This window comes from Dendronephthya gigantea, unplaced genomic scaffold (genome assembly GCF_004324835.1).
Source record: "Dendronephthya gigantea isolate DGI-Jeju-01 unplaced genomic scaffold, DenGig_1.0 000015F, whole genome shotgun sequence".
Taxonomy (NCBI): domain Eukaryota; kingdom Metazoa; phylum Cnidaria; class Anthozoa; order Malacalcyonacea; family Nephtheidae; genus Dendronephthya; species Dendronephthya gigantea.
The window spans coordinates 1,060,934-1,088,229 of NW_021163025.1; the positions used below are offsets into that span (position 1 = coordinate 1,060,934).

At 38.7% G+C, this 27,296-nt stretch overlaps 2 protein-coding genes across 3 annotated transcripts in view; both read left to right on the forward strand.

Moving 5' to 3' along the window:
• Window positions 1-27,296, forward strand: part of LOC114520257 (D-glutamate cyclase, mitochondrial-like) — a 46,454-nt gene that overhangs the window by 5,270 nt on the left and 13,888 nt on the right. For both annotated transcript variants that reach the window (XM_028540490.1, XM_028540491.1), the window contains exon 3: window positions 516-1,214. In XM_028540490.1, the coding sequence (XP_028396291.1) occupies window positions 516-1,214 (699 nt within the window). The remainder of the gene's footprint in view (window positions 1-515; window positions 1,215-27,296) is intronic.
• Window positions 18,273-19,864, forward strand: LOC114520259 (adhesion G-protein coupled receptor G6-like). The gene has a single exon (XM_028540492.1). It carries the CDS (start codon window positions 18,416-18,418, stop codon window positions 19,802-19,804), a length of 1,389 nt encoding a protein of 462 aa, XP_028396293.1. The 5' UTR covers window positions 18,273-18,415; the 3' UTR covers window positions 19,805-19,864.

Below are 27,296 nucleotides of genomic sequence, written 5' to 3' on the forward strand. Positions count from 1 at the left end.
GAATCATTGTTCTCATTATTATGCTATGCCACTTTGCCATGTGTGTCTTGAATAATGCTTACATGAAGTGCTTGTCTGTATCTTTGGGAACCAAGCAAGATTCACGCCTGAAAACGCTCAGGTTGATGCAATATTGATATGAACAGAATGGAACAATGTTGTGCTGCCCACATTGTTCAGAGTTGTTATCAACATTGAACAATATTGTTACATCTGATTCATTTTCAACAATATTTTTCAATGTTGTTAACAAGTGTAAACAATAATGGCAGCACAACATGTTGCATGCTGATAAACCGCAGGCACAGAGTTTTTGGGTGTGTTTAAAAATTGAATATTTTTATAATAGTGGCAATAAAGACTAAGGGAAAATTTGGTTGCTATTGTCGCTTAATAATGGCTGAGGCCGTCTTACTAACGAATGAGTTCAAATCATAGTGCAAAATTTAATTATACCGTAGATATGCGGGTCTAAAAAGGGTTTAATTTCTGTTTTAATTGGTTTATTTGCTTAGGTTTACCAGAATGTTTTTGCCATGCACCCGGTCACATGTTTATCTGTGACGAAACCACGGCCTCGTTCCAGGAATCGCATCCATCGCCTTACAAGGAACACGCGCCTTGCGTTGTTGAGATTTCCGAGAACCGTGAAAAGTTCTCCGTCCTCTCCCAAATCGCCAAAAACAAGATAACCGAATTGGAACAATTGCTGCTGTACGATATTGGAAAACGAGGAATCGAAGATATAAACGTGAAAGGGGATCTTTTGAAAAGCTTGCTGAGCTTATATCAGTCGTCTTCGGTGGGCATTACATTTGGTTTTCCCGTTTTCGGTGACGAGGCAGTAGCGGAAGAGACGGACGGCTTGCCAGGCGCGATTGATATTGCCAAAGCCCTGAGTGCTCTGGGCAAAAAGGTTAGTTTTATAATCGATAAACGCAACGAAGCTCTACTTTGTAAAATCATCCAGAAGTGTTTGCAGTTGAAGATTTTGAAGAAAGATGTCCCTTTTGTTGTCTATGAACGCGAAAATGATCGGAAAACCGCAGCTCTGCAGTTTTTGTACCCAAATGGAAGGGCGAAGGAACCTCGTTTCGATCATATCGTGTCAATCGAGCGCACGGGACCAAGTAACGATGGTACTTACCGCAGTATGAAAGCGAAGGTTCTGAAAGAAGATTTAATCGCTCCCGTGGAGGATCTATTCTTACTAGGTACGAAATAGTTTATTCATATTCATATGTTACTTAGACTCAGCGTCGCTCTCGATTAAGCGCCTTCCTTTGATTAAACGCCACCCTTGATTAAGCGCCTTCCCTTGATTAAACGCCACCCTTGATTAAGCGCCTCTTTTGTCTTAGTGCATCTGTAGCTTACCGACCGTATTAAACTGCCACTTCTCAAAACTTCTCACGCTGGTCATTTTTCCTTCAGTATAGCCGGCTCAGTTCTTCAGCCGCTGATCTTAATTTTACATAAGTCACCCGCTAAAAATATGAGCCTGTACGAATCGGAGAAATTTCGCTAATTTGGATCAGTTAGACGTTCAACAACAAGTTGAACGCCTAACTCAATATTTGATCTCTCTTACATTAGAGGAGAGGTATAACAGGAATTAAAATAAAAATAGTTTTATCTCAGTTTTAGCATATGACAGGTTTGAGACAACTTCCTGTCGTGCTCAACTTATGGCATTAGATGCACCTGTTCCAGTCGAGCCTAATTGACCGGCCCGCTTATAGATAATGTGGTCGTACTTATTCGTTTCAAACACAATACTTGTTATGCGCAACTGAAATGGCACATCAAAAGCAAGACGTTTGAAACAGACGTAAAATTATCAAAGGCGCTCGCTTCACCGCTTCAGGCCGGGCTTGGGTTTAAGATATAGTGCAAATTATGCCATAGACGTGCGTACATAAAATTTTGTTGAGTGGAGAGGTCAAGTCTTAAGAGCATGGTTTTAATTTCGATAAGAATTTACTGAACTTTTCTATTTTTCTGGGGAAGGGGTAGCTGCCACTCTTAGATCTTTGCAAAGTGCGAAGGGAAAAGTTTAAAGGCAGCTGGACGAACTAGAACATATTGAATTGTTTACTCTGTCGCCCTCTATGACACTCGAGTTTGTCGGTATTGCCATTGCCTTTGCTTGCCTGCTTAGCTCGATATATCAATATTGCGCTGTAGCTACCTTCCGCTGTCCGCCTGAAATTTAATCAAAATGAAAAACATTTTTAACTTATCACTTCCAAAGATGTATAAGTCGAACGGAATAAAAAAGAGGAAGAAAATAATCACACAACGCATTGAATTAATTAAATATATAATCATTTAAAAAATAATGCAACTATCAAAGTTTATTTCTCGGGTTCCGAAACATTAGTTTATATTCGACCTAAATTTATAAGCCTAATACAACAACTATAAAAGGCCTAATTTGCGGGATAGCAGTGCACGCAAAGCAGGCTGGTACTTTCCCTTTGTTTATATGTCCTATACTTAGGTAACCATGCGCACAAAGACTCACAGATCGTGACTCAAAAATAAATATAGACTTGCCTGTACGTGTGTGTGTTTGCTTATGAAATATGCATAACCGTAATATGGCCCTGCACGTGCAGTTGAATTTCGTTTAAACGAGTGATTATGATCATCTTTGGCGGTCACACTCGCTCTCCTCGTGCAGGCTATCAGGTCCAGGCGTCGAGTAGTTAGTTTTTGCCGATATTTGATGTGATCCTAAGTGGTTGTATTGCCATAATGCCAATTTCCTAAAGTTAAATTTCACTTCATGTTTGAGCGACAACCCGCGTCATCGGTTATCACCTGTCTGAAAACATCTGTGCGAAAAATTCTCTAACTATCTTAACGATGTCTTTGTCAAACAATGTTACGTTGAAACGTTTGCCACTATATTTAGTTCAGTTGATAAAAACGAATTTTTAAAGTTTTTTTAAAAAAAGGTGTTACCTGCTTGTCTGTCATGAGTCTCATGACAATTCCCAATGTTAAGCTCCTGTTTGGACCGACGCGTTCTGCCACAATTGAATAGTTTAGGTTATGTTTTTTGTCTATTTTCTGCCGAGCGATGTCTTTTAAAACGAAAGAGGTTGGACACTTTGACTATTTTATTGATTGCGTGATCAAAATTTTGTGCATCGGCTATCGGGGTTATTTACATATTCATTCTTTACGTGTTTTTTTGGCAAAATAAAGCTTGTTGTGATGGCAACGTAATCCTGTGATATTCACTCTAGCGTAAACGTCGCTTCGCTCAGTAGAAAGAGAAGCGCGCGGTATCGTGCTGTTGAAGACAAATTAACAATCAACGATGTAGTGCTTTCTGGCAATAACAACGATTCCTAAAACCGACAAGTTAGTGAAGAACATCAAACGTTGAAACGTCAAACGTTACTGGCGTTGTCTCAGACAAACGTCGGCAGTGAAATTAATACCTAGCTACCGACATCGGGCGCTACCATGTATAACGTTTATTTGTGCCTACTTTTTGTGGTTACAAACGTGATCATCCACACTGGGTCGACGGATCGTGTATCTAAATTTAGCGGAGAACGTCGAAGCTCAGAACATCTTGATGCCAGCTTGAAGTTTTGTCGCAAAGGATATGCCATTTCTTCCAATGATAAACTCGCCGATAGTTTCGTGATCTTGTTGTGGTTGAGACATCCCAGAGGCAGCTGGAAAATGAATTCTACGTTTGAAAATTGGTTTCAAAAAGCATTCACCTCTCATTTTTCGCTTCTACCAAATCAAATTTCAGAAGTGACTTTCAATAAGCAGCAATACAAAGCGAACACCTTTTCTGTTGCGAGCTTTAAGTTAACCTTAACGCCATTTCAAAGCCTAGTAATGGCCAACACGAACGAACCGAATTTGAACATCACTCGCGAAAATATCGTTTTCTTGCAACTATTGAACTTCACCGGCAATTATACATTGGTTAGGGATGGGTACAATGTTTCTGTAATAAATTTAATTTCAAAACAGCTCTCGTGCTACGGAGAGGAGAAGTCACATGAAGACGACATTGACAGGGAAAATGGAACTTTTGTCCGGAATAAAACAGGAGAAAGATTGTTACTGGATTGTTACTACACTATTGTTAAAGAAGTAGGTGGAAATGTTACATTATGTCGTAAATTGGTCTTGTCAAAATGCACCGAAGGAGTTTATGAGACGATACCTCCAAACGATTACGTTACTTTTCCAAATTTATCGGTCTATCACAAATCAATGAAAAGAAAATTCTCTTTCGGAGAATATTTGATCAGGGAAAGTTCATGCAAACAAAAAAAAGACTCGACAATTGCTGTTTGTTTGTCGACCAAAACCTCCATTTACAAGAATGAAATAATTTTACCAAAAATTCTGACAAAAATTGGTTTTAGTGTTTCGATAATCTGTTTGGCTTTTCTTCTGATAACTTATGGATTATTCAAAGAATTACGAACAGTTCCAGGATTGAATCTGATGAACTTAAGTTTTTCACTGATGCTGTCACAACTCGTATGGCTGGTGGGCATTTCTTTTTTTGAGGGGACAGAAGCATGTAAAACTTTAGCAGTAATGGAGCACTATCTTCTCGAAGCATCTTTCGTTGCAATGTCCGTCATTTCACATCACACCCATCTCACTCTAGCAAAGCCTTTGGTTGGAAGGATTGCCAACAAGTCTTGGCGAAGGTTCATCGCGTGTTCGACGTTGGTGTGGGTAACTCCTGCAATATTGGTCGCCTTTTCCCTCGTTTTGGATCAAACAAATATTTTGCCAGTGAAATATGGAACAAACTGTTGGATGGGAACGGCAAATGGCAAGCTGTATTTGTTTCTACTACCCTTGGCTATACTGCTCTTTCATAATACCTACAACTTAATCCAATCAGCGCGTGGTTTATTTAGTCGTAACAAGGTCGGAAATACCTCGCGACCAAAATCGGGTCGAAAAAATCTTCTCATCTGCGCAAAACTTGCAACGCTGGTCGGTGTTCCCTGGGTGTCCTCGTTCTTTGGCATGCTGTTTCCAGGTGAAGTGGCGTTTGAATACGTAACCATCTTTTGCTGTGGTTTACAAGGATTGTACATTGCAATGGCCTTCCTCTTCAACCAGAAAACTCTGAATCTTTATAACACCCGTTTGAAAAACGTCAGCGTTTCTAATTACAACAGCAGAAGACAGATCTCGCAGACGAGGTTGCCAAAACCTGAAGGTTAAAAACACATTTTCTGTCTTTCCAGGCAGTTTGTTGAATTCAATTCTTTGACATTTCAATAGTTAAACAGCACGACCATTAGTATCATAACAATGTTAATAAAAAAAGGGAAAGGAAATTAACAGGGGCACCGGAACGATGCGAGCGTAAAGGGAGGAAGGTTTGGGGGAAAGCGCACTCCTGTAATAATAAAGATAATAATAATAAAGAATGTTTGCCAAATATCGTATCTTCGTGTTTTCTCTTTCCCAGATAATCTCGTTGTTTTGGGGTTTTTTTACTAGAAGATTGTTAGAATTTCTAGAAGAAAATTCTTGATGCTCCCTTGTGGCACCTTGCCCCCCCCCCCTTGCGGCTGCTAATCAAAGGCAAGGGGGCAGCTGCCCCTGCTACGTTCCCCTGTTCTGACATCCCTTAAACTAGCATTATACCGTAGAATGCATATTCGTCTTATGATATTAAAAATCTGAAATATACATAGTTTAACGCATGGATCTTGTCCATTAGCGTCAGATGAATCGTATTGTTTTTTATGATTCCATGAACATGCATTTCTTCTCAATGATAATTTTTCGCCTTTTGATCTTTTTCGATCAATTATTTTTTGATAATTTAATAAGTTTTATGTTCTGGATTGGATTTTATTAAATTGTCAGCCGGGCCAACCTAGAAGGACTTTTTAGGGTCCACTCAGCGGAAAAACCTAGTCGCTGTGAGCTGACATCAAATAGAGAAATAAATAAACTTAATCATTTAAAGAAAACTTAGGGTACAAACACAAGATAGCTCGGTGAGATTTTCAGGGCAAGTGCGTTTATACGTACCGTACATTGATCATCTTGTGATGTGAAATATGAACTACGCTGATGTTTTTCGTCAGCGTCAAGTGGCGCGTCTCGCTTTTGACAACATGATACTTAGTCTATCAGTTGGTCTTTTGTATGATAATTTAATTTTGCTCGATTCTACACTCGAAATAACGTAGAAAAACTCCCACGCGTGTTTCTTAAACTGTACGGGGAAAAATACCGAACCTCCCACGCGTGTTTCTGTATATAGAAACATGGAAAATGTTTCCTATTTCCCCCTCTTAAATAACATTGCAATATCAAACGCTTGATCACACGATGTGATCTTATATAAGTGCCTATGGACAGTTGGTGACGAAAGGTGTCGTATCTCAAATAACTGCTTCGTGGCAAAATGGAATTTCATTGATATAAGAATGACTTGACTTCTTCTATACCTTTCTGTAGATGGTCTTTTAAAAATCTAAACACAGACATAAGAATATTGCAAAACATGTAATGTTTTGTTTGTTATATTAGCCACATGCAATTGAAGTAATAGCTAATGAGATGGAAAACGTCTCTAAGTTTGACGATGACTTCGTTTCGTCTCATTATCGTTTGAATTGTCTTTAACGCGACCATAATTCGACGTATTGGCTAGTCTTTACCCTTTATTGCTAATATTTATCTAAAATCCTTTATTGCTAATATTGATCGAGCCGGGAAAGGATAGACACTGAGAGAGACCGCATTTCTACTCCAGAATAATACCTTGCTTACGAAATATTGCACGGTTCTGTGTCAAGAGCTTTCAAGTTTGACTTTTTTTTAAAACCATTCGCGAACAGTTTGTCCCAAAAGAAGAAATCGAGCCATGGGACCTGTCTCAGAGGCGCATGCGCGCTTTCTTGCCTGCCGCAATGTGAAGTACTTCGCCTGATTGAATTTCGAACATTTATTTGTTAAAATAATTTGTCGGCAATTCGAAAGAGATAGCGCCGCCGGCCACGCGTTTTCTTGGCAAAAGCGAGATATTTCGTCGGTCATTTTTAATCAAAATTACTCGACTACATCATTCTGCCTTTGTAACGCACAATATTCAAGGGAGACAGTCGAAATACATATCCTCGCATGGATTTCACGGAGAGATAATATCATCAAACGAAAGCCTTTATTACTTTAGACAAAGCTACTTTATTGAAAGACGCTCGATAGCGATAGATACGTTTTACAGCTGGATTTTTAAGTGGGTATGAATATTCTAAGTATTTGATAAATGGCCTAAATGTGTCAAACAATATAGGTCCTTGAATATTACTTCAAGTAATCACGATAGCGGTGTCGCTGCGTCAGCTTCTCGACCATAAACAGGAGTGCATTCGGAGTAAATCGCTCTAGTACAGCAACTGGGCCAGGCGTAATGAAACGACCGAAAGATATCTTGTATTGGTCTGCTCGCTTATTCATTTTGATTATCTGTATACACCTTCACAATGCCACATCACAGCATCACAGTTGATCGACTCAAATCCAAACCACTTGAGCAGACTATGGAATTGGGATGGTTCAAATCAGGCAGAGTTCGTCGAAGTTCGAAAAATTATCTATGCACAGGAAATAAAACAACGTTTGCATACGAAATGGAAGAAAAATGTTTCCACGACAACGCTTGCTTTAAGATTTTTTCAGATTGTTGTTGGGATTACCCACAGCAATGCGGCCGGCAGGAGTCGACCGAAACTGTCGATATCAAAGAGCCTGCTTCAGCGTGGAAATGTGTGGACTTTGGTCCTTTGCTGGCGCTCCCAGAGAGGAACTGTCAAATGGGCGGAGTATCCGGTGTTTGGATGATAACAAAATGTCCAGCAAACGACACCTTAAACGGGCTAGTAGCTAAATGTGAGAACACCACAACGGAGTTTTCGTATCCCGTAGAAGATATTATTCCGGTAATTGGGGCGAATTCCCTCACTTACCGTAATAAGCACTGCGCCTTGTGCAATGGCGTAGAAAATTTCACAGCTTGGGATATACGTGTTGACACATACGTTGTTCCTCCCGAGGGCTATGACCTGGATCAACAGTTAAAGTTCATCTTGCAAAGCGGGGGAAAGATTCGATCCGTTTCTCCCCACGAGAATCAACCGCGAAGGTTTTGTTATGGAAAGAATTATATTGATAGCTGTAGTACAACAAATCAATATTATAAACGTTGTGTTGAAGGACCTATTGCAGTCGTAGGCGACGGACGCATTAACTTCAAGAACCATGAATGTGCGTCTTGTAATGGTCGTCCTGAACTGATCACACGGAGCGTAAGTAGTGTTTGCAGCCCCGAATGGTCTGAAAAATTTTCGATTGTGTTTAAACTTAGGGGAACGAGTGAACGTGTATCTACGACTAGTGTTGTGTCAAAGTCCTGTCCGTCTGGTTCTGTGTATGATACAAGCTTAAAGTTTTGTCGTAAAGGATATGCTATCTCTTCCAGTAATAGACTTGCTAGTGAATTTTTGATCCTGCTGTGGTTGAAACATCCTCAAAACGGCTGGAAAGTGAATTCGTCACTTGAAAATTGGTTACGAACTGCATTTACATCACGTTTTTCGCTTCTGCCGAATCAAATCTCCGAAGTTACTTTTCACAAGCAATTCAATCTTAGAAACAAATTTTTAGTTGCGACGTTTCGGTTAACCTTGACGCCATTTCAAAGCCTAGTAATGGCCAACCCAAGCGTTCGGAACTTGAACACAACTCGCGAAAATATCGCTTTCTTGCAAATTTTGAAATCCACAGGCAAGTTTACGGTCGTTTGGGATGGATACAATGTTTCTGTGGTAAGCGTTGTTTCGAAACAACTCTCGTGTTACGGAGAGGAGAAGTCACATGAACACGACATTGACACCGAAAATGGAACTTTTGTTGTAAATAAAACAGGAGAAAGGTTATTACTGGATGACCACACTATTGTTAAAGAAGAAGGTGGTAATGTTACATTATGTCGTAAATTGGTCTTGTCAGATTGTTTGCGAGGATCTTACGTTCCGTTAGCTCCTGACGAATACAGGACTTTTCCTAATTTATCAGTTTATTACAAAGCAATGAACCGAACTTTCCATTTCGGAGATTATCTGATCAGAGAAAATAGCAACGTCACATCTGAAGACTTAGGAAACTCGACAATTGCTATTTGTTTGCCTTTCAAAACCACGTTTAACAAAACTGAAGTAAAATACAAAACAGGCCGGACAAGTTATGCGTTGCGAATTCTGACTACGATTGGTTTCAGTGTTTCGATAACCTGTTTGATTCTTCTTCTGTTAACTTATGGATTATTTAAAGAGTTGAGAACTGTTCCGGGATTGAATCTGATGAACTTGAGTTTTTCCATGTTTCTATCCCAACTCGTATGGCTGGTGAGTACCTCTCATTTCACAGGGACAACCATATGTAAAGCTTTCGCCATAGTGGGACACTATCTTCTGCAAGCATCATTTCCGGCCATGTCCGTCATTTCACATCATACTTGTCTCACGCTATCAAATCCCTTCATTGGACGAATCGTGAACAAGTCTTTTCGACGATTTATCGCGTATTCAGCATTCGTGTGGTTAATTCCTGCCATTGTGGTCGCAATTTGTGTCATTTTGGATGAAACAGAAGTATTCCCAGTAGATTATGGAAGAAACTGTTGGATGGAAACTGTAAACGCAAAGCTATATTTGTTTCTGTTACCCCTAGCTATACTTCTACTGTATAATATCTTCAGATTTATCCAAACAGCACGTGGTTTATCTCGTCATAACCAGGACAGAAAAATGTCGCAACAGAAAGGAGGAAAACAAAATCTTCTCATCTGCGCAAAAATTGCGACGTTGGTCGGCTTTCCCTGGCTGTTTGCTTTCTTTGGTGTTCTGTTTCCCGATGTTGAAGCCTTCGAATATTTGTTTGTTGTTTTCGTTTGTTCACAAGGATTGTACATTGGAATGGCATTCCTGTTCAACAAGAAGACTTTGAAACTGTATGTTGATCGATGGAACATGTTCTTTAGGTCACGAGAAAATTCATCTTCAGAAGCAACTGGTGCGCTGACGATTGAAATGACATGATGAAAATGCGAGCTAGATTTGCAACACATCTTGATTCACTTGGGCGTAAATATCAATCAATAGTTTTGCATTGTTTAATTCCAAATTAGTGATAACTAACTTACTAGTAACTTTGTCTTTTCGCACTTGGTCACACTGGAGCAGCACCTGGGAACAGTTGGGGACAATTTGACATAGCTTTAGTTAATACGTTTTCCATATATACTTCGATCATGCATATAGTAATAACTAACTTGACTTGACGTACTTGAGCAAACTTGAGCGCACTTAATTGGGAAGAATTATATACACAATGGGATATATATATATATATATATAGTTTACTAGACGTAAATACGGTATAATATTAAAATAGCTTCTCTTTCTATCCAATCTTCCAAACAAACTGTTGGGCAGATGCGCTGTTGATTTAAAAGGGCCCATACGGTCTAATATTTAAATCGAATCGTGACCTGGAGTGAGGAAAATGGCGAAAATTTTTTAAAATAATGGACTACAGGCTTTTTACAATTTTCAGCTGATACAATCATCTTTTTTGTCTTAACCTTTTGCGTGTTTTTCGATGTTGGAATAAGATATTGCATGCATATGATAATGAACATGATAATAACGCTACTCGGATGGACTCACTGATTAGGCTGTTTTTTATGTGAAATGAAAGGGTTTTGAAGACCAACAGCATGGAGGAAATTTCTTACGAAGTTACATTAAAAGCTGTAGAATTTCCCCCCTGCATCCGACTAAAAGGCACTATATCTAATTTATAAGATACAAATGCTTTCCCAGACCACCTAAAGTGAATTCAATTTTTATTAAAATCGGTCAAGTATTCGTACAGAAGATGCAAGTGAGCCGACCACTTTTAAAGGTCATCTGATCAGATGACAAAGAGTTAATTAACCAAGTTTCACTTCGTGTTACAATATCAAAGCCATATATCTCGTATTACAAGCAACAATTCGTCAAATGTTGATGTTATGCATTGAATATATTGAGCATTGAATATATTCAAACTGCCTTTGGCGGTCAGCCAACTGGTAGAGATGAATTTCCGCATCATGGTCCAAATCCTGTAGGTTATCATCCAGATTAGGAAGAGTGTAATTCAAAACAGAAAGATCCTTTACTTTAAAGAAAGTAAGTTCGGATAATATACAGTTATTGCAAGTCCATGATTTTGGTTGAATAGCTCGAAGAGTTTTGCCTAAATCAGCATGCACTAATTCCCGAGCAGCGAGCATGAACTAAATCAAAAAAATTGTCACACTTGAGTCGCTTATGGTTTCTCTGGACTGTCTTGAGACATTGATTACATTTCACTGTAAAAGATTTCGCTTTATGTTTAGGAGGCTCGGGTTTGCTGGACCCGGGTTTGGGTGCAGGGCCGTAGCTAGACCGCTTAATTGGGGGGTGTACATTTATATATTCATGTTTATATACCGTAGGAACAATAGCCTACAAAAGAAATCAGTCGGGCATAAGACGAATAATGAATATACACCACCCCGCAATTAAGCTTCTAGCTACGGCCCTGTTTGGGTGGATATCACCACAAACGAGGAGGATATAGGCGAAGCTGTTACGTTAAATGATGCGGTTGAATTGCGATAATACTGTACACGACACTTCAGCCATTTACATGAGCCTTATCTTCGATTATATTCATAGTTATAGTCTTCAGGGCCGTAACTAGAACGATAATTGGGGGGGGGGTGTTTATTCATATATTCAGTTCTGCCCGACGGATTTCCATTGTGAGCTATTGCACTTACAAAAGAAATCCGTCGGGCAGAACTGAAATATGAATAAACACCCCCCTAATTATCGTTCTACAGGGTGTCCCAAAAAAACCGAAAACTATTGAAATCACGCATAACAATGTAATTGTTAGAGTTTGAATGCCTAAGCACTCTGTTGGGACCCACAAGTGTGTAAATGTTTGCCATAAGCATTTTTATGCATGCATATATGACGTAGTAAAATTTGCTCGTACGCGAAAATAATATTTATTAACAATATTTAAATGTGCATCTCAATCACCATGACCTTTGACATGTCCCCTTTCTGTAGCAACACAAAGCATTTAGCATTTTACTGAGTTGCATTAAATCCCCACGGGCTAAAATTCTTGCACACGACATTCAAATTTTAACAATGAGCGATTTCAATAGTTTTCTTTTTTTGGGACACCCTGTACAGGGTGTATAAAAAAAAACGCAACCACTTAATATTCATGAATATCCTCTTTGTTCTACAACACAAAAGACGTTTGGCCCCTGGAATGCGAGAAAGCTTATAATCATATTCTAGCGGCACAATCGTCGGTAAACAAAGTCGGGTGCGTAAACCAACGAGCTGAATTGAAAGTATTTAACGAGTAAAATTTTATTTACAATTTATTTTACAAGGTCGACAGTTAGCATTCAAGTTATCATGCACGACAATAAAAACTCGTTGTTCAGTTGTTAGCTGCACCATTATTAGTTTAGCTGATTTGACTATTAGCAGTTGAACTGTACGATTAGAAGCCATTTTAAAATCCCAGGGGCATAAAATCTATTGAGCTTATGAACAATATGAATTTTAGAATATTAAGTGGTTGCGTTTTTTTTTATACACCCTGTAGTTACGGCCCTGATAGTCTTAGCAAATATGAGATGTAATTGAAGAACAACACAGAAAAGCAAAAATAATTTGAAAGACCTCAAAGAAACACATCCATCCATGACGACTGCGTGTTGGCATGTCATATTGGAATAAGATATTGCATGCATATGATAATGAACATGAAAATAACACTTAGCATCAAATGTGGTATAACAAATGATGTTAAGCTGTTTGAAGACGCTGCCATGCTGCTCCCTGGTTATATTGATAATAACACTATTGATGGACTCGTTGATTTGGCCGTTTTTATGTGAAATGAAAGGGTTTTGAAAACCAACAGCATGGTGGAAGCTCTGAAAATTTCTTAGGAAGTTACATTAAAAGCTGTAGAAATTCTCCCTGCATCCGACCAAGAGGCACTATCTAATTTATAACAAGCAAATGCTTTTCCCGCCTAAAGTGAAGAGATAAATATATTAATGCGTTCATGATTATGATGCTTATCGTGCCTCCGGCTTGAAACATCTTTAGGCCATTCAGGCGCATAATGGACAATTTCAATCATTTTCTGTTTCGCCTGGGTTTGGAAAAGACTTTTAAAGTCCTAATGATATGTTGTAGTCGGTTAAGTGCAAGGCTCCAGCCATCCGAGATGACGGATTTTTGTGATATATACGTCATCATTGCAAGCATCTTAAGCATTTTAAATATTTATTTGGATATATGCCATATTTTACCCCCACTGAATGTTGCTCAAAGATATTGCTATCACAAAAGCGCCGTGTCCATTAGCCGACTACAAAAGCTGCATGTACGTTCCTAGTGAATCGCATCTTATATATCAGCTGGTCATAATGAAACCTCGGAAAGATATCTTGTGGTGTTTTTCTTGCTTATTCATTTTGGTTGTCTGTATATGCACTTACAATGCCACATCACAGCACACAGTTGATCGACCCGAATCGAAACCACTTGAGCAGACTATGGAATCAGGATGGTTTAACCCAGACAGAGCTCGTCGAAGTTTGAGATACCAGTTATGCACAGGGAATAAGACAAAGTTCGTGTATGGCGGAAATACATGTTTTCACGACCACGCTTGCTTCAAGATTTTTTCAGATTGTTGTTGGGATTACCCACAGCAATGCGGGCGACAGGAGTCGACGAAAACTACTGATATCAAAGAGCCTGTTTCAGCGTGGAAATGTGTGGAATTCAGTCCCTCTCTGGGTCTGCAGTGCTGGTTTGATGGAGTATCTGGGGTTTGGATGATTTCCAAGTGTCCAGTAAACGACACCAAATGGATGAAAGCCAAATGTGAGGGCGCCCCATCGGAGTTTTCGTATCCCGTAGAGGAGCTTATTCCCGTAGTTGGAGCAAATGCCCTCACTTACCGTAATAAGTATTGCGCCTTGTGCAATGGCGTGGAAAATTTCACAGCTTGGGATATACGTGTTGATACATACGTTGTTCCCCGCGAGGGCTACGACCTGAATCAACAGTTAAAGTTTATCTTGCAAAACGGGGGAACGATTAAACCATTTTCGCCCCACATGGATCAACCACGGAGGTATTGTTATGGAATGAATTATATAGACAACTGTAATAATTCAACAAATCAACATTATAAACGTTGTATTGAAGGTCCTATTGCACTCGTAACAAGCAGCGAACATAAATACTTCAAGAACCCTGAATGTGCGTCGTGTAATGGTTATCCTGGCCTGTTCGTATGGCACGTAAAAGGTGATTGCGGGCCCGTAGCATCTGACAGATTTTCGATCGTATTCAAGCTGAAGAGGACGATTGAACGTGTTATTACGACTAGTGTCGTGTCAAAGTCCTGTCCGTCTGGTTCCGTTTATGATACAAGCTTGAAGTTCTGTCGCAAAGGATATGTTATTTCTTCCAGTAATAAACTTGCCAACGAATTTTTTATCCTGCTGTGGTTAAAACATCTTAGAAGCGACTGGAAACTGAATTCGACACTTGGAAATTGGCTACGAACTGCATTTACATCTCGCTTTTTGCTTTTTCCAAATCAAATCTCTGAAGTTACTTTCCATAAGCAATACATATCAGCCAATACTTTTTTCGTTGCGACGTTTCGGTTAACCCTGACGCCATTTCAAAGCCTAGTAATGGCCAACCCAAATGAACCGGACTTGAACATCACTCGCGAAAATATCGCTTTTTTGCAACTTTTGAACTCCACAGGCAATTTTACGGTCGCTTACGATGGATACAATGTTTCTATAATAAATTTAATTTTAAAACAGCTCTCGTGCTACGGAGAGGAGAAGTCACATGAACACGACATTGACAGGGAAAATGGAACTTTTGTCCGGAATGGAACAGGAGAAAGGTTGTTACTGGATGACTACACTATTGTTAAAGAAGAAGGTGGAAATGTTACATTATGTCGTAAATTGGTCTTGTCAGATTGTTTGGGAGGATCTTACGTTCCGTTAGCTCCAAACGAATACAGGACTTTTCCTAATTTATCAGTTTATTACAAAGCAACGAACCAAACTTTCCATTTCGGAGATTATCTGATCAGAGAAAATAGCAACGTCACATCTGAAGACTCAGGAAACTCGACAATTGCCATTTGTTTGCCATTCAAAACCACGTTCAACGAAACTGAAGTACAATACAAAAAAAACCGGACAAGTTATGCGTTACGAATTCTGACTACGAGTGGTTTTAGTGTTTCGATAATCTGTTTGTTTCTTCTTCTGTTAACTTATGGATTATTCAAAGAATTGCGGACAGTTCCTGGATTGAATCTGATGAACTTGAGTTTTTCCATGTTTCTGTCCCAACTCGTATGGCTGGTGGGTACCTCTCATTTCACAGGGACAACCACATGTAAAGCTTTCGCCATAGTGGGACACTATCTTCTGCAAGCATCATTTCTGGCCATGTCCGTCATTTCACATCATGCTTGTCTCACGCTATCAAATCCCTTCATTGGACGAATCGTCAACAAATCTTTGCGGAGATTTATCGCGTATTCAGCATTCGTGTGGTTAATTCCTGCCATTGTGGTCGCAATTTGTGTCATTTTGGATGAAACAGAAGTCTTCTCAGTGGATTATGGAACAAACTGTTGGATGGGAACTGCAAATGCTAAGCTGTATTTGTTCCTGCTACCCTTGGCTATACTTCTACTGTATAATATCTTCAGATTTATCCAAACAGCACGTGGTTTATCTCGTCATGACAAAGACCGGAAAATGTTACAACAGAAAGAAGGAAAACCAAATCTTCTCATCTGCGTAAAAATTGCGACGTTGGTCGGCTTTCCCTGGCTGTTTGCTTTCTTTGGTGTTCTGTTTCCCGATGTTGAAGTGTTCGAATATTTGTTTGTTATTTTCGTTTGTTCGCAAGGATTGTACATTGGAATGGCATTCCTGTTCAACAAGGAAACTTTGAAACTCTATCTTGATCGATGGGACGTGTTCTTTACATCGCGAGAAAACTCATTTTCACAAGCGACTGGTGCGCTGACCTTTGAAATGACATGATGAAAATGCGAGCTAGATTTGCAACACATCTTAATTTCACTTAGGCGTAAATACTAATACTACAGTTGGGGACAATTGGCTTCAATTGTTTTTCCAATGTATACTTCTATCATAGTAATAACCTACTTCTATTAGCGACTTTAACTTGCCGCACTTAATACCGTATATAACTTATTAGTAACTTTAACTACGCTTGGGTATTGCTTTATAATTGCTTTATTTATTGCTAATATTTATCAAGCCAGGGGGGGAGGACAGAGTTTGTGAGAGATGAAATTTTTACTCAAGAGTAATAGCTCGAGTTAAGAGCATGTCAAACCTGACTTTTTACTGTCAGAATTGATGCATGTAAATATCGAGTGAATATGTAGCTAAGAGGAAATCGACTTAGGATAGACCTTATCACTGGCCCATGTGCTTTTTCTTGCCACAGTGTGAAATATTTCGCCCCTTTTAATTTCGAGCATAAAGTTTTTAAAACAATTTGTTCGTAGTTTGAAAGAGACAGCCCTGCAATACGTTTTCTTTGCCAAAGTGAAATGTTTCGCCTCTATTGAAACCACTCGAATAAGTCATTCACAATAAACATGTTATCCATTCATTTGGACGAGGCTACCTTCGACGCTATCATAGCGATTATGGCTACAATTGGATTTTTTACTGCATAAATATTCCAAGAATTTTATAAATGGCGTAAATGTGTCAAACAATATAAGTCCTTGAATCTTTCTTCAAGATATCACTACAGCAGAGTCTCTGCGTCAGCTTCTCGATCATAGAGAGGTGCTTGTGCATTCGGAATAATTTAATCGCTCTAGTGGATGAACCATGAAACAACCGAAAGATTTCGTGTGTTGTGCTTCTCCCTTATTCATTTTGATCGTCTGTATATGCCTTCACATTGCCACATTACAACACACAGTTGATCTACTCGAATCGAAATCATCTGAGCGGACTACGGAATCAAGACGGCAAAACCCAGGCAGAGTTCGACGAAGTTCGAAAAATTATACATGTAGAGGAAATCAAACAACGTTTGAATACAGCTCGAATGGTGGTTGTTTTTACGACAACGCTTGCTTCAAGATTTTTTCAGATTGTTGTCCGGATTACCCAAAGCTATGTGGTGGACAGGAGTCAAACAAAACTACCGATATCAAAGAGCCTGCTTCAGCATGGAAATGTATCCCATTTGGTGTCGCGCGCGGAGAGGATATTTCATGCGTAGCCCTTGGAATAACCGGGGTTTGGATGATAAATAAATGTCCATCTAACGACTCCGTCAACAGGTTAGTAGCCAAATGTAAGGACGTCCCAATGGGGCTATCGTATCCTACAACAGAGTTTTCGTATTCTGTAGGGGATATTATTCCAGTGGTTGGGGAAAATTTCCTTACCTACCGTAATAAGTACTGCGCCTTGTGCAATGGCGTAGAAAATTTCACATCTTGGGATATACGTGTTAAAACAAACGTTGTTCCCCCCGAGGGCTACGACCTGAATCAAAAGATCAAGTTTATCTTGGAAAACGGGGGAAAGATCGAATCTTTTTCGCCCCACATGGATCAACCACGGAGGTATTGTTATGGAATGAATTATATAGACAACTGTAATAATTCAACAAATCAACATTATAAACGTTGTATTGAAGGTCCTATTGCAGTCGTAACAAGCAGCGAACATAAATACTTCAAGAACCCTGAATGTGCGTCGTGTAATGGTCATCCTGGTCTGGTCGTATGGCACGCAGAAAGAGGTTGCGGCGGGGGCGTAGGATCTGACAAATTTTCGATCGTATTCAAGCTGAAGAGGACGATTGAACGTGTTATTACGACTAGTGTCGTGTCAAAGTCCTGTCCGTCTGGTTCCGTTTATGATACAAGCTTGAAGTTCTGTCGCAAAGGATATGTTATTTCTTCCAGTAATAAACTTGCCAACGAATTTTTTATCCTGCTGTGGTTAAAACATCTTAGAAGCGACTGGAAACTGAATTCGACACTTGGAAATTGGCTACGAACTGCATTCACATCTCGCTTTTTGCTTTTTCCAAATCAAATCTCTGAAGTTACTTTCCATAAGCAATACATATCAGCCAATACTTTTTTCGTTGCGACGTTTCGGTTAACCCTGACGCCATTTCAAAGCCTAGTAATGGCCAACCCAAATGAACCGGACTTGAACATCACTCGCGAAAATATCGCTTTTTTGCAACTTTTGAACTCCACAGGCAATTTTACGGTCGCTTACGATGGATACAATGTTTCTATAATAAATTTAATTTTAAAACAGCTCTCGTGCTACGGAGAGGAGAAGTCACATGAACACGACATTGACAGGGAAAATGGAACTTTTCTCGTGAATAAAACTGGCGAAAGATTGTTACTGGATGACTACACTATTGTTAAAGAAGAAGGTGGAAATGTTACATTATGTCGTAAATTGGTCTTGTCAGATTGTTTGGGAGGATCTTACGTTCCGTTAGCTCCAAACGAATACAGGACTTTTCCTAATTTATCAGTTTATTACAAAGCAACGAACCGAACTTTCCATTTCGGAGATTATCTGATCAGAGAAAATAGCAACGTCACATCTGAAGACTCAGGAAACTCGACAATTGCCATTTGTTTGCCTTTCAAAACCACGTTCAACGAAACTGAAGTAAAATACAAAACAAACCGAACAAGTTATGCGTTACAAATTCTGACTACGAGTGGTTTTAGTGTTTCGATAACCTGTTTGTTTCTTCTTCTGTTAACTTATGGATTATTCAAAGAATTGCGGACAGTTCCTGGATTGAATCTGATGAACTTGAGTTTTTCCATGTTTCTGTCCCAACTCGTATGGCTGGTGGGTACCTCTCATTTCACAGGGACAACCACATGTAAAGCTTTCGCCATAGTGGGACACTATCTTCTGCAAACATCATTTCTGGCCATGTCCGTCATCTCACATCATACCTGTCTCACGTTGTCAAATCCCTTCATTGGACGAATCGTCAACAAGTCTTTTCGACGATTTATCGCGTATTCAGCATTCGTGTGGTTAATTCCTGCCATTGTGATCGCAATTTGTGTCATTTTGGATGAAACAGAAGTGTTCCTAATAGATTATGGAACAAATTGTTGGATGGAAACTGCAAATGCTAAGCTATATTTGTTTCTGTTACCCTTGGCTATACTTCTACTGTATAATATCTTCAGATTTATCCAAACAGCACGTGGTTTATCTCGTCATAACAAGGACAGAAAAATGTTACAACAGAAAGAAGGAAAACAAAATCTTCTCATCTGCGCAAAAATTGCGACGTTGGTCGGCTTTCCCTGGCTGTTTGCTTTCTTTGGTGTTCTGTTTCCCGATGTTGAAGCCTTCGAATATTTGTTTGTTATTTTCGTTTGTTCACAAGGATTGTACATTGGCGTCGCTTTTCTGTGCAACAAAAAAACTTTGAAACTTTATGTTGATCGATGGAACGCATTCTTGACGTCACGAGAAAATTCATCTTCACAAGCGACTGGTGCGCTGACCTTTGAAATGACATAATGAAAATGCGAGCTAGATTTGCAAATCTTGATTTCACTTGGGTGTAAATACTAAACGATACCTGGGCACAGTTAGGGATAATTGGCTTTAATAGTTTTTCCATTGTATACTTGTAGTAATAACCAACTTATACTAGCGACTGTAACTTGCCGCATGCACTTGGGCTCTAAACCAATAGTTTTGCGTTGCATACTTCCACCTTAGTGGAAACTATATAACTTATCAGTGACTTTAAGTACACACATTGGTATAGCTTGCTATAATTGCTTTGCATTTGATTTCGAGTTTAATAATATTTAGACATGCAGACATATCCTATTCAGTGAAAATGCTTCTTTAAGTATACTCGTGATTCCTTCTGGTGACATATTTCGTTAAGGAATTAGCTTGTTCAAAAATGGGGACAGTTTATACTCCCTCAAATTTCATATTGTGCTTGTCTTTACCTTATTGTTTTAATTGGATTTTATTGTATAGTTTACAAGGATTGTAGCTACATTGCATTAGCGTTTCTTTTTCACCAAAAAACTCTGAATCTTTATAAAAGTCTATGGAAAAAAGACACCACGTTTAATTCCTACAGCAGCAACGGACAAAGCATTCAGACGAGGTCAAAAAATGCGAATGAAGAATAAAATCGCATTTTATTAATTTTAGGGGATTTTGTTAAATTCAATCCTTTATGATGACCCTCATTTTGTATGCCTGCCGACCTGTTCAATTTTAATGTAGACTAGCAGGCTAAAGATAAGGTTTGCTAGCAGTGGCGTAGCCAGCATTGCATGCATGCCTGACGATTTAGTTATGCTATGAAAATTTTATTGTCGACCTAGCTATAAGATAATGTTTGCTAGTCATGGTGGAGCGAATTTTTAAAGCTCTGTTGGCTCTATCTGTTATACAAATATATCCATGCATATACTCCTGTTTTTGTCCATATTGTATTTTCTTATAAAAATCGTCCACTACAGTCTGTTTCATCCGTATATAGGAATCAGCAGGGGTTATCTTTATATCAGCTGCGAAGTCCGGATAGAAAAATATCTTGGTAGACGTTCATAGACATTTTAAATTAAGGTTTTGGAAGAAATATTTTCCTAAAGTATTTTGTGACGATTACAAGGTCATTTAAAGCGAAGCTGCAGCACCAGCCACCAAGCTAACTTTTTCAAATTACGGAGAAGCTATTTGTTTTATCGTTTTATGGCAACAAACGTTACGATAAAACTGTTCGAACTCGCTGTTCGAAACTTAAGTCGCTGCGATATCATGCATGCATAGCGCTTCAAGTTCCATTTCAATCCAATTATCGTTATCATTTTAAAGTGCCTATATATCAATTGTGGGATCTTTATGCATTTGAAAAGAATGTAAAAAGTTAGTTGATATATTAAAAAAGTTTTTTGATTTAGTGCAATAATTTTGAAGATACTAGCCTTCAAACTACCTGCAGTTCCTGAGTCCCAGGCTCCTGTAAACAATGGGCAGTAATAGCCGTGTTTAAACCCAGGAGGTTGGGACTCAGGAACTGCAGGTAGTTTAAAGGCTAGTATCTTCGAAATTATTGCACTAAATCAAAAAACGTTTTTTAACATATTAACTAACTTTTTACGTTCTTTCCAAATGCATAAAGATCCCACGAGTGATATAGGCACTTTAAGTTATCTTTTTATCAAATTATCATTTTCAAGTTCTCTTTCCATCCATCCAATTATGTCATCATCATTTTTCAAGTTTTCTTTCCCTCCATCCAATTATCAATATCATTTTCAAGTTCTCGTTGTATCTGTCCATCCAATTATATCATCATCTTTATTTTCAAGTTCTCTTTCCATCCATCCATCCATCCAATTATATCATCGTCATTATTTTAAAATTCTCGTTCCATCCATCCATCCATTTTTCAAGTTCTCTTATCATCCATCCAATTACCATCAACGTTTTTAAGTTCTCTTTACATCCACCCAATTATCACCATCTGTTTAAATCTTGAGCAGCTGAGTGTGGAAATTAGGCGAGCTTTTCTCAGGGAAATGCGAGTAAATATTTTACCTGTTTATATGATATATATATTCAAGGACACACATGGAAATTCAAATCTTCGCATTTCACTTCAGAAAAATATTCAATTGATCAGAATATTATCAAACAATGTAGACCCCCTTGAGCTGAAAGTCATTAGTGTTATTGCTATCGCAAAATCGCCGTGTTCTCGGCTATAAAAGGCTGTGTACATTTGGGGTAGCTAAATCACACAGCAACGGGCATAATGAAGCTAACGACAGACATTTTGCGCTATTCTCCTTTCATATTCGTTTTGATGAGGTGTATATGCGTTCACAATGCCACATCACAGCGCACAGTTGATCGACTCGAATCGAAATCACTTGAGCGGACTATGGAATCAGGATGGTTTAATCCTGGCAGAGCTCGTCGAAGTTTGAGACAGGAATTATGCACAGGAAATAAGACAGAGTTCGTGTATAATTATAAGAACACTTGTTTCTACGACCACGCTTGCTTCAAGATTTTTTCAGATTGTTGCTTCTTAGTCGGAATATGCGGCGTTCAGGAGTCAACCAAGACTACTGACATTAAAGAGCCTGTTTCAGCGTGGAAATGTGTCGAATTTGGTCCTTTGCTTCGGCTCTCAGGGCAGTGTAAAATCATTGGAGTTACCGGGGTTTGGATGATATCCAAGTGTCCAGCAAACGACACCAAAGGGACAAAAGCTAAATGTGAGAATACGCTATCCGAGTTTTCGTTCCCCTTAGGTAATCTCATTCCCGTAGTTGGAGCAAACGCTCTCACTTACCGTAATAAGTACTGCGCCTTGTGCAATGGCGTGGAAAATTACACAGCTTGGGATATACGTGTTGAGACATACGTTGTCCCCCCCGAGGGCTACGACCTGGATCAACAGATCAAGTTTATCTTGGAGAACGGGGGAACGATTAAACCATTTTCGCCCCGCAACGGTCAACCGCGGAGGTATTGTTATGGAAAGAATTATATTGATACCTGTAGCAATGAAACAAATCGACATTATAAATTTTGTGACGGTCCTATTATGGTCGTAACAAGCAGCGAATATCACTTCAAGAACGTTAATTGTGCTTTATGTAATGGTCATTTCACTTTAAATTGGGAAACAAACTTTATCTGCAGCCCCGTAACATCTGAAACGTTTTCGGTCGTATTCCAACTAAAGAGGACGAGTAAAGGGTTGTCTACGACTAGTGTCGTGTCAAAGTCCTGTCCGTCTGGTTCCGTGTATGATACAAGCTTAAAGTTTTGTCGCGAAGGATATGCTATATCTTCCAGTAATAGACTTGCTAGTGAATTTTTTATCCTTTTGTGGTTAAAACCTCCTCCTAGAAGCAACTGGAAACTGAATTCGACACTTGAAAATTGGCTACGAACTGCATTTACAACACGTTTTCTGCTTCTTCCAAGTCAAATATCAGAAGTCACTTTCCATAAGCAATACGAATCAGCCAATAATATTTTTGTGGCGACGTTTCAGTTAACCCTGACGCCATTTCAAAGCCTAGTAATGGCCAACCCAAACGAACCTAACTTGAACATCACTCGCGAAAATATGGCTTTTTTGCAACTTTTGAACTCCACAGGCAATTTTACGCTAGGTTGGGATGGATACAATGTTTCTGTGGTAAGCGTTGTTTCAAAACAACTCTCGTGCTACGGAGAGGAGAAGTCACATGAACACGACATTGACAGGGAAAATGGAACTTTTCTCGTGAATAAAACTGGCGAAAGATTGTTACTGGATGACTACACTATTGTTAAAGAAGAAGGTGGAAATGTTACATTATGTCGTAAATTGGTCTTGTCAGATTGTTTGCGAGGATCTTACGTTCCGTTAGCTCCAAACGAATACAGGACTTTTCCTAATTTATCAGTTTATTACAAAGCAATGAACCGAACTTTCCATTTTGGGGAGTATCTGATCAGTGAAAGTTTGAACAAAGAAAATAGAAACGTTACAACTGGAGATTTAAAGAACTCAACGATTGCCATTTGTTCACCATTCAAAAATACTTTCAGCAAAACTGAAGTAAAATCCAAAAAACCCCCAACAAATTATGCGCTTCGTATTTTGACTACGATTGGTTTCAGTGTTTCCATAACCTGTTTGATTCTTCTTCTGTTAACTTATGGGTTATTTAAAGAGTTGAGAACTGTTCCGGGATTGAATCTGATGAACTTGAGTTTTTCCATGTTTCTATCCCAACTCGTATGGCTGGTGGGTACCTCTCATTTCACAGGAACAACCACATGTAAAGCTTTCGCCATAGTGGGACACTATCTTCTGCAAGCATCATTTCTGGCCATGTCCGTTATTTCACATCATACTTGTCTCACGCTATCAAATCCCTTCATTGGACGAATCGTGAACAAGTCTTTTCGACGATTTATCGCGTATTCAGCATTCGTGTGGTTAATTCCTGCTATTGTGGTCGCAATTTGTGTCACTTTGGATGAAACAGAAGTGTTCCCAGTAGATTATGGAAGAAACTGTTGGATGGAAACTGTAAACGCAAAGCTATATTTGTTTCTGTTACCCCTGGCTGTACTTCTACTATATAATATCTTCAGATTTATCCAAACAGCACGTGGTTTATCTCGTCATAACAAGGACAGAAAAATGTTGCAACAGAAAGAAGGAAAACAAAATCTTCTCATCTGCGCAAAAATTGCGACGTTGGTCGGCTTTCCCTGGCTTTTTGCTTTCTTTGGTGTTCTGTTTCCCGATGTTGAAGCGTTCGAATATTTGTTTGTTATTTTCGTTTGTTCACAAGGATTGTACATTGGAATGGCATTCCTGTTCAACAAGAAGACTTTGAAACTTTATGTTGATCGATGGAACGCGTTCTTGACGTCGCGAGAAAATTCATCTTCACGAGCGACTGGTGCGCAGACCATTGAAATAACATGATGAAAATGCGAGTTAGATGCGCAACCCAATTTAAACTAATCGATATCTTGAACAGTTTGTGCGATTAGGGATAGCTTTAATCAATAGTTTTTACATTGTATATTTCCAACTTAGTGATAACCTAGTGCCGCACTTGCGCAGTATCTGAGGACAGTTAATTGGGGATAATTAGGCAGAGCTGTAGTTATTAGTTTTACGTTGCTTACTTCCAAGTTAGTTGAACTATAGAACTTATTAGTTACTTTAACTTGCGGTCATTTGGGCACGCTTAGGCATAGCTTTATAATTGATAGATTTGCATGGTATATATACTTGTAGTAACAATACGTTTTTCTGGTTATTTATTTTGTTAACCGGATTCATCAGCCAAACTCGGATGGGTGCATGCGTCCTACCTTCAAGTTTCATGTTCTGGACTTAGTTGGAAATTGTCAACGGTCGTTTGTTGCTAAAAGAACTTATAAAAGGTCGAATCAAGGCAAAAACCTAGTTGCCGTGAGAACTGACATATAATAAAGAAATAAACTTAACCATTAAAGAAAACTTAGGATAAAAGCATGGGATAGCTCAGGGCAAGTGCATTTATGCGAGAGAAATAAATTTCAAAGCTAGTTCATGGTAAATGTAAACATGGCTTCCATAGCTCTCATCCAAGTATGCATTGAGTAAACACTGATCTTAATATGATAATGATTTCTGATTTTGAACAAAGAGACGTGACCAGTGCTAATTAAGGACTGCTGAAAATTTACTTCCCATTGCCTTTAGTTGTTAAAACCGACCGAAAGCTGTCGGAAATAAAATGTTAGATTGAAAGAATATAGTGTACACCGTACAGAGCATACTTGATCATCATGTGATATGAAATCTGATTTACATTGATGTTTTTCATCACCGTCAATGGTTCCTTTGACAACCACCGTTGACAACTTGATACTTAGTCTATCGGTTGGTCCTTTGTATGATAATTTGAAAATCTCGATTCTACAGATATATTTATCAATTTTGATCTTAGAACAATAAAGTAAGCTTTTCTATTTCTACGTTTTTAGCTGTTGTAAATAAAATCGGAACACTGGGAGTTTATGGCACTTCACTATAATTGTACGTGACCACTATGATCACTACCTTTTTCCCAAGATAACGACGTTTTGCTTAATTTTCGATATCGCGTATTCCATGTTAGTTTATTTCACGAACAAGATATTATCACAATAGATTGAAGGAGAAGAAATATATACCAACTTGCATTTATGAAATGATAAAAAGGGCAAAAATTTGCTCGCGCATAAAAGGTCAATAATAGCTCGCTCGCGAAATATTGCACCTTTTTTGTGTTAAGAGCTTTCAAGTTTGCTTTTTTTTGCTGTCAGAATTCAAAAGAAAACATGCAAATATGTGGCTCGCAAACAGTTCGTCCAAGCGAGATATTTCGCCTGGTTATTTTTAATTAAAACCACTCGCATTAATGATTCTGCTTTTGCAACGCACTATACTCAAAAGAGACAGACAAAATACATATCCTAGCATTTCACGGAGAAAAAATAGTAGCTTTAACTTCTGGTCATTTGGGCACGCTTAGGCTTTATAATTGATAGATTTGCATGGTATATATACTTGTAGTAACAATACGTTTTTCTGGTTATTTATTTTGTTAACCGGATTCATCAGCTAAACTCGGATGGGTGCATGCGTCGTACCTTCAAGTTTCATGTTCTGGACTTAGTTGGATTTTATTTTATTATTTAATTATCAACCGTCGTTTGTTGCTAAAAGGACTTATAAAAGGTCCAATCAAGGCAAAAACCTAGTTGCCGTGAGAACTGACATATAATAAAGAAATAAACTTCATCATTAAAGAAAACTTAGGAAACAAACATGGGATAGCTCGGTGAGATTTTCAAGGCAAGTGCATTTATGCGAGAGAAATCTAGTTCAAAGCTATAGTTCATGGTAAATGTAAACATGGCTTCCATAACTCTCATCCAAGTATGCATTCAGTGAACACTGATCTTAATATGATAATGATTTCTGATTTTGATCAAAGAGATGTGACCATGCAGTGCTAATTAAGGACTGCTGAAAATTTATTTCCCATTGCCTTTAGTTGTTAAAACGGACCGAAAGCTGATGGAAATAAAATGTTAGATTGAAAGAATATAGTGTAAACCGTACAGGGCATACTTGATCATCATGTGATATGAAATCTGATTTACATTGATGTCTTCACCGTCAAGTGGTTCCTTTGACAACCACCGTTGACAACTTGATACTTAGTCTATCGGTTGGTCCTTTGTATGATAATTTGAAAATCTCGATTATACTGATATATTTATCAATTTTGATTTAAGAACAATAAAGTAAGCTTTTCTATTTCTAAGTTTTTAGCTGTTGTAAATGAAATCGAGACACTGGGAGTTTCTGGCACTTCACTATATACTTGTAGTGCTACCACTATGATCACTATTTCTTCCTCAAGATAACCACGTTTTGCTTAATTTTCGATATCGCGTATTTCATGTTAGTTTATTG

Bases quoted from the DNA above. Each gene is read 5' to 3' on its own strand.
- LOC114520259 (XM_028540492.1), top strand. From the start codon at position 18,416: ATGGCCAACCCAAATGAACCGGACTTGAACATCACTCGCGAAAATATC.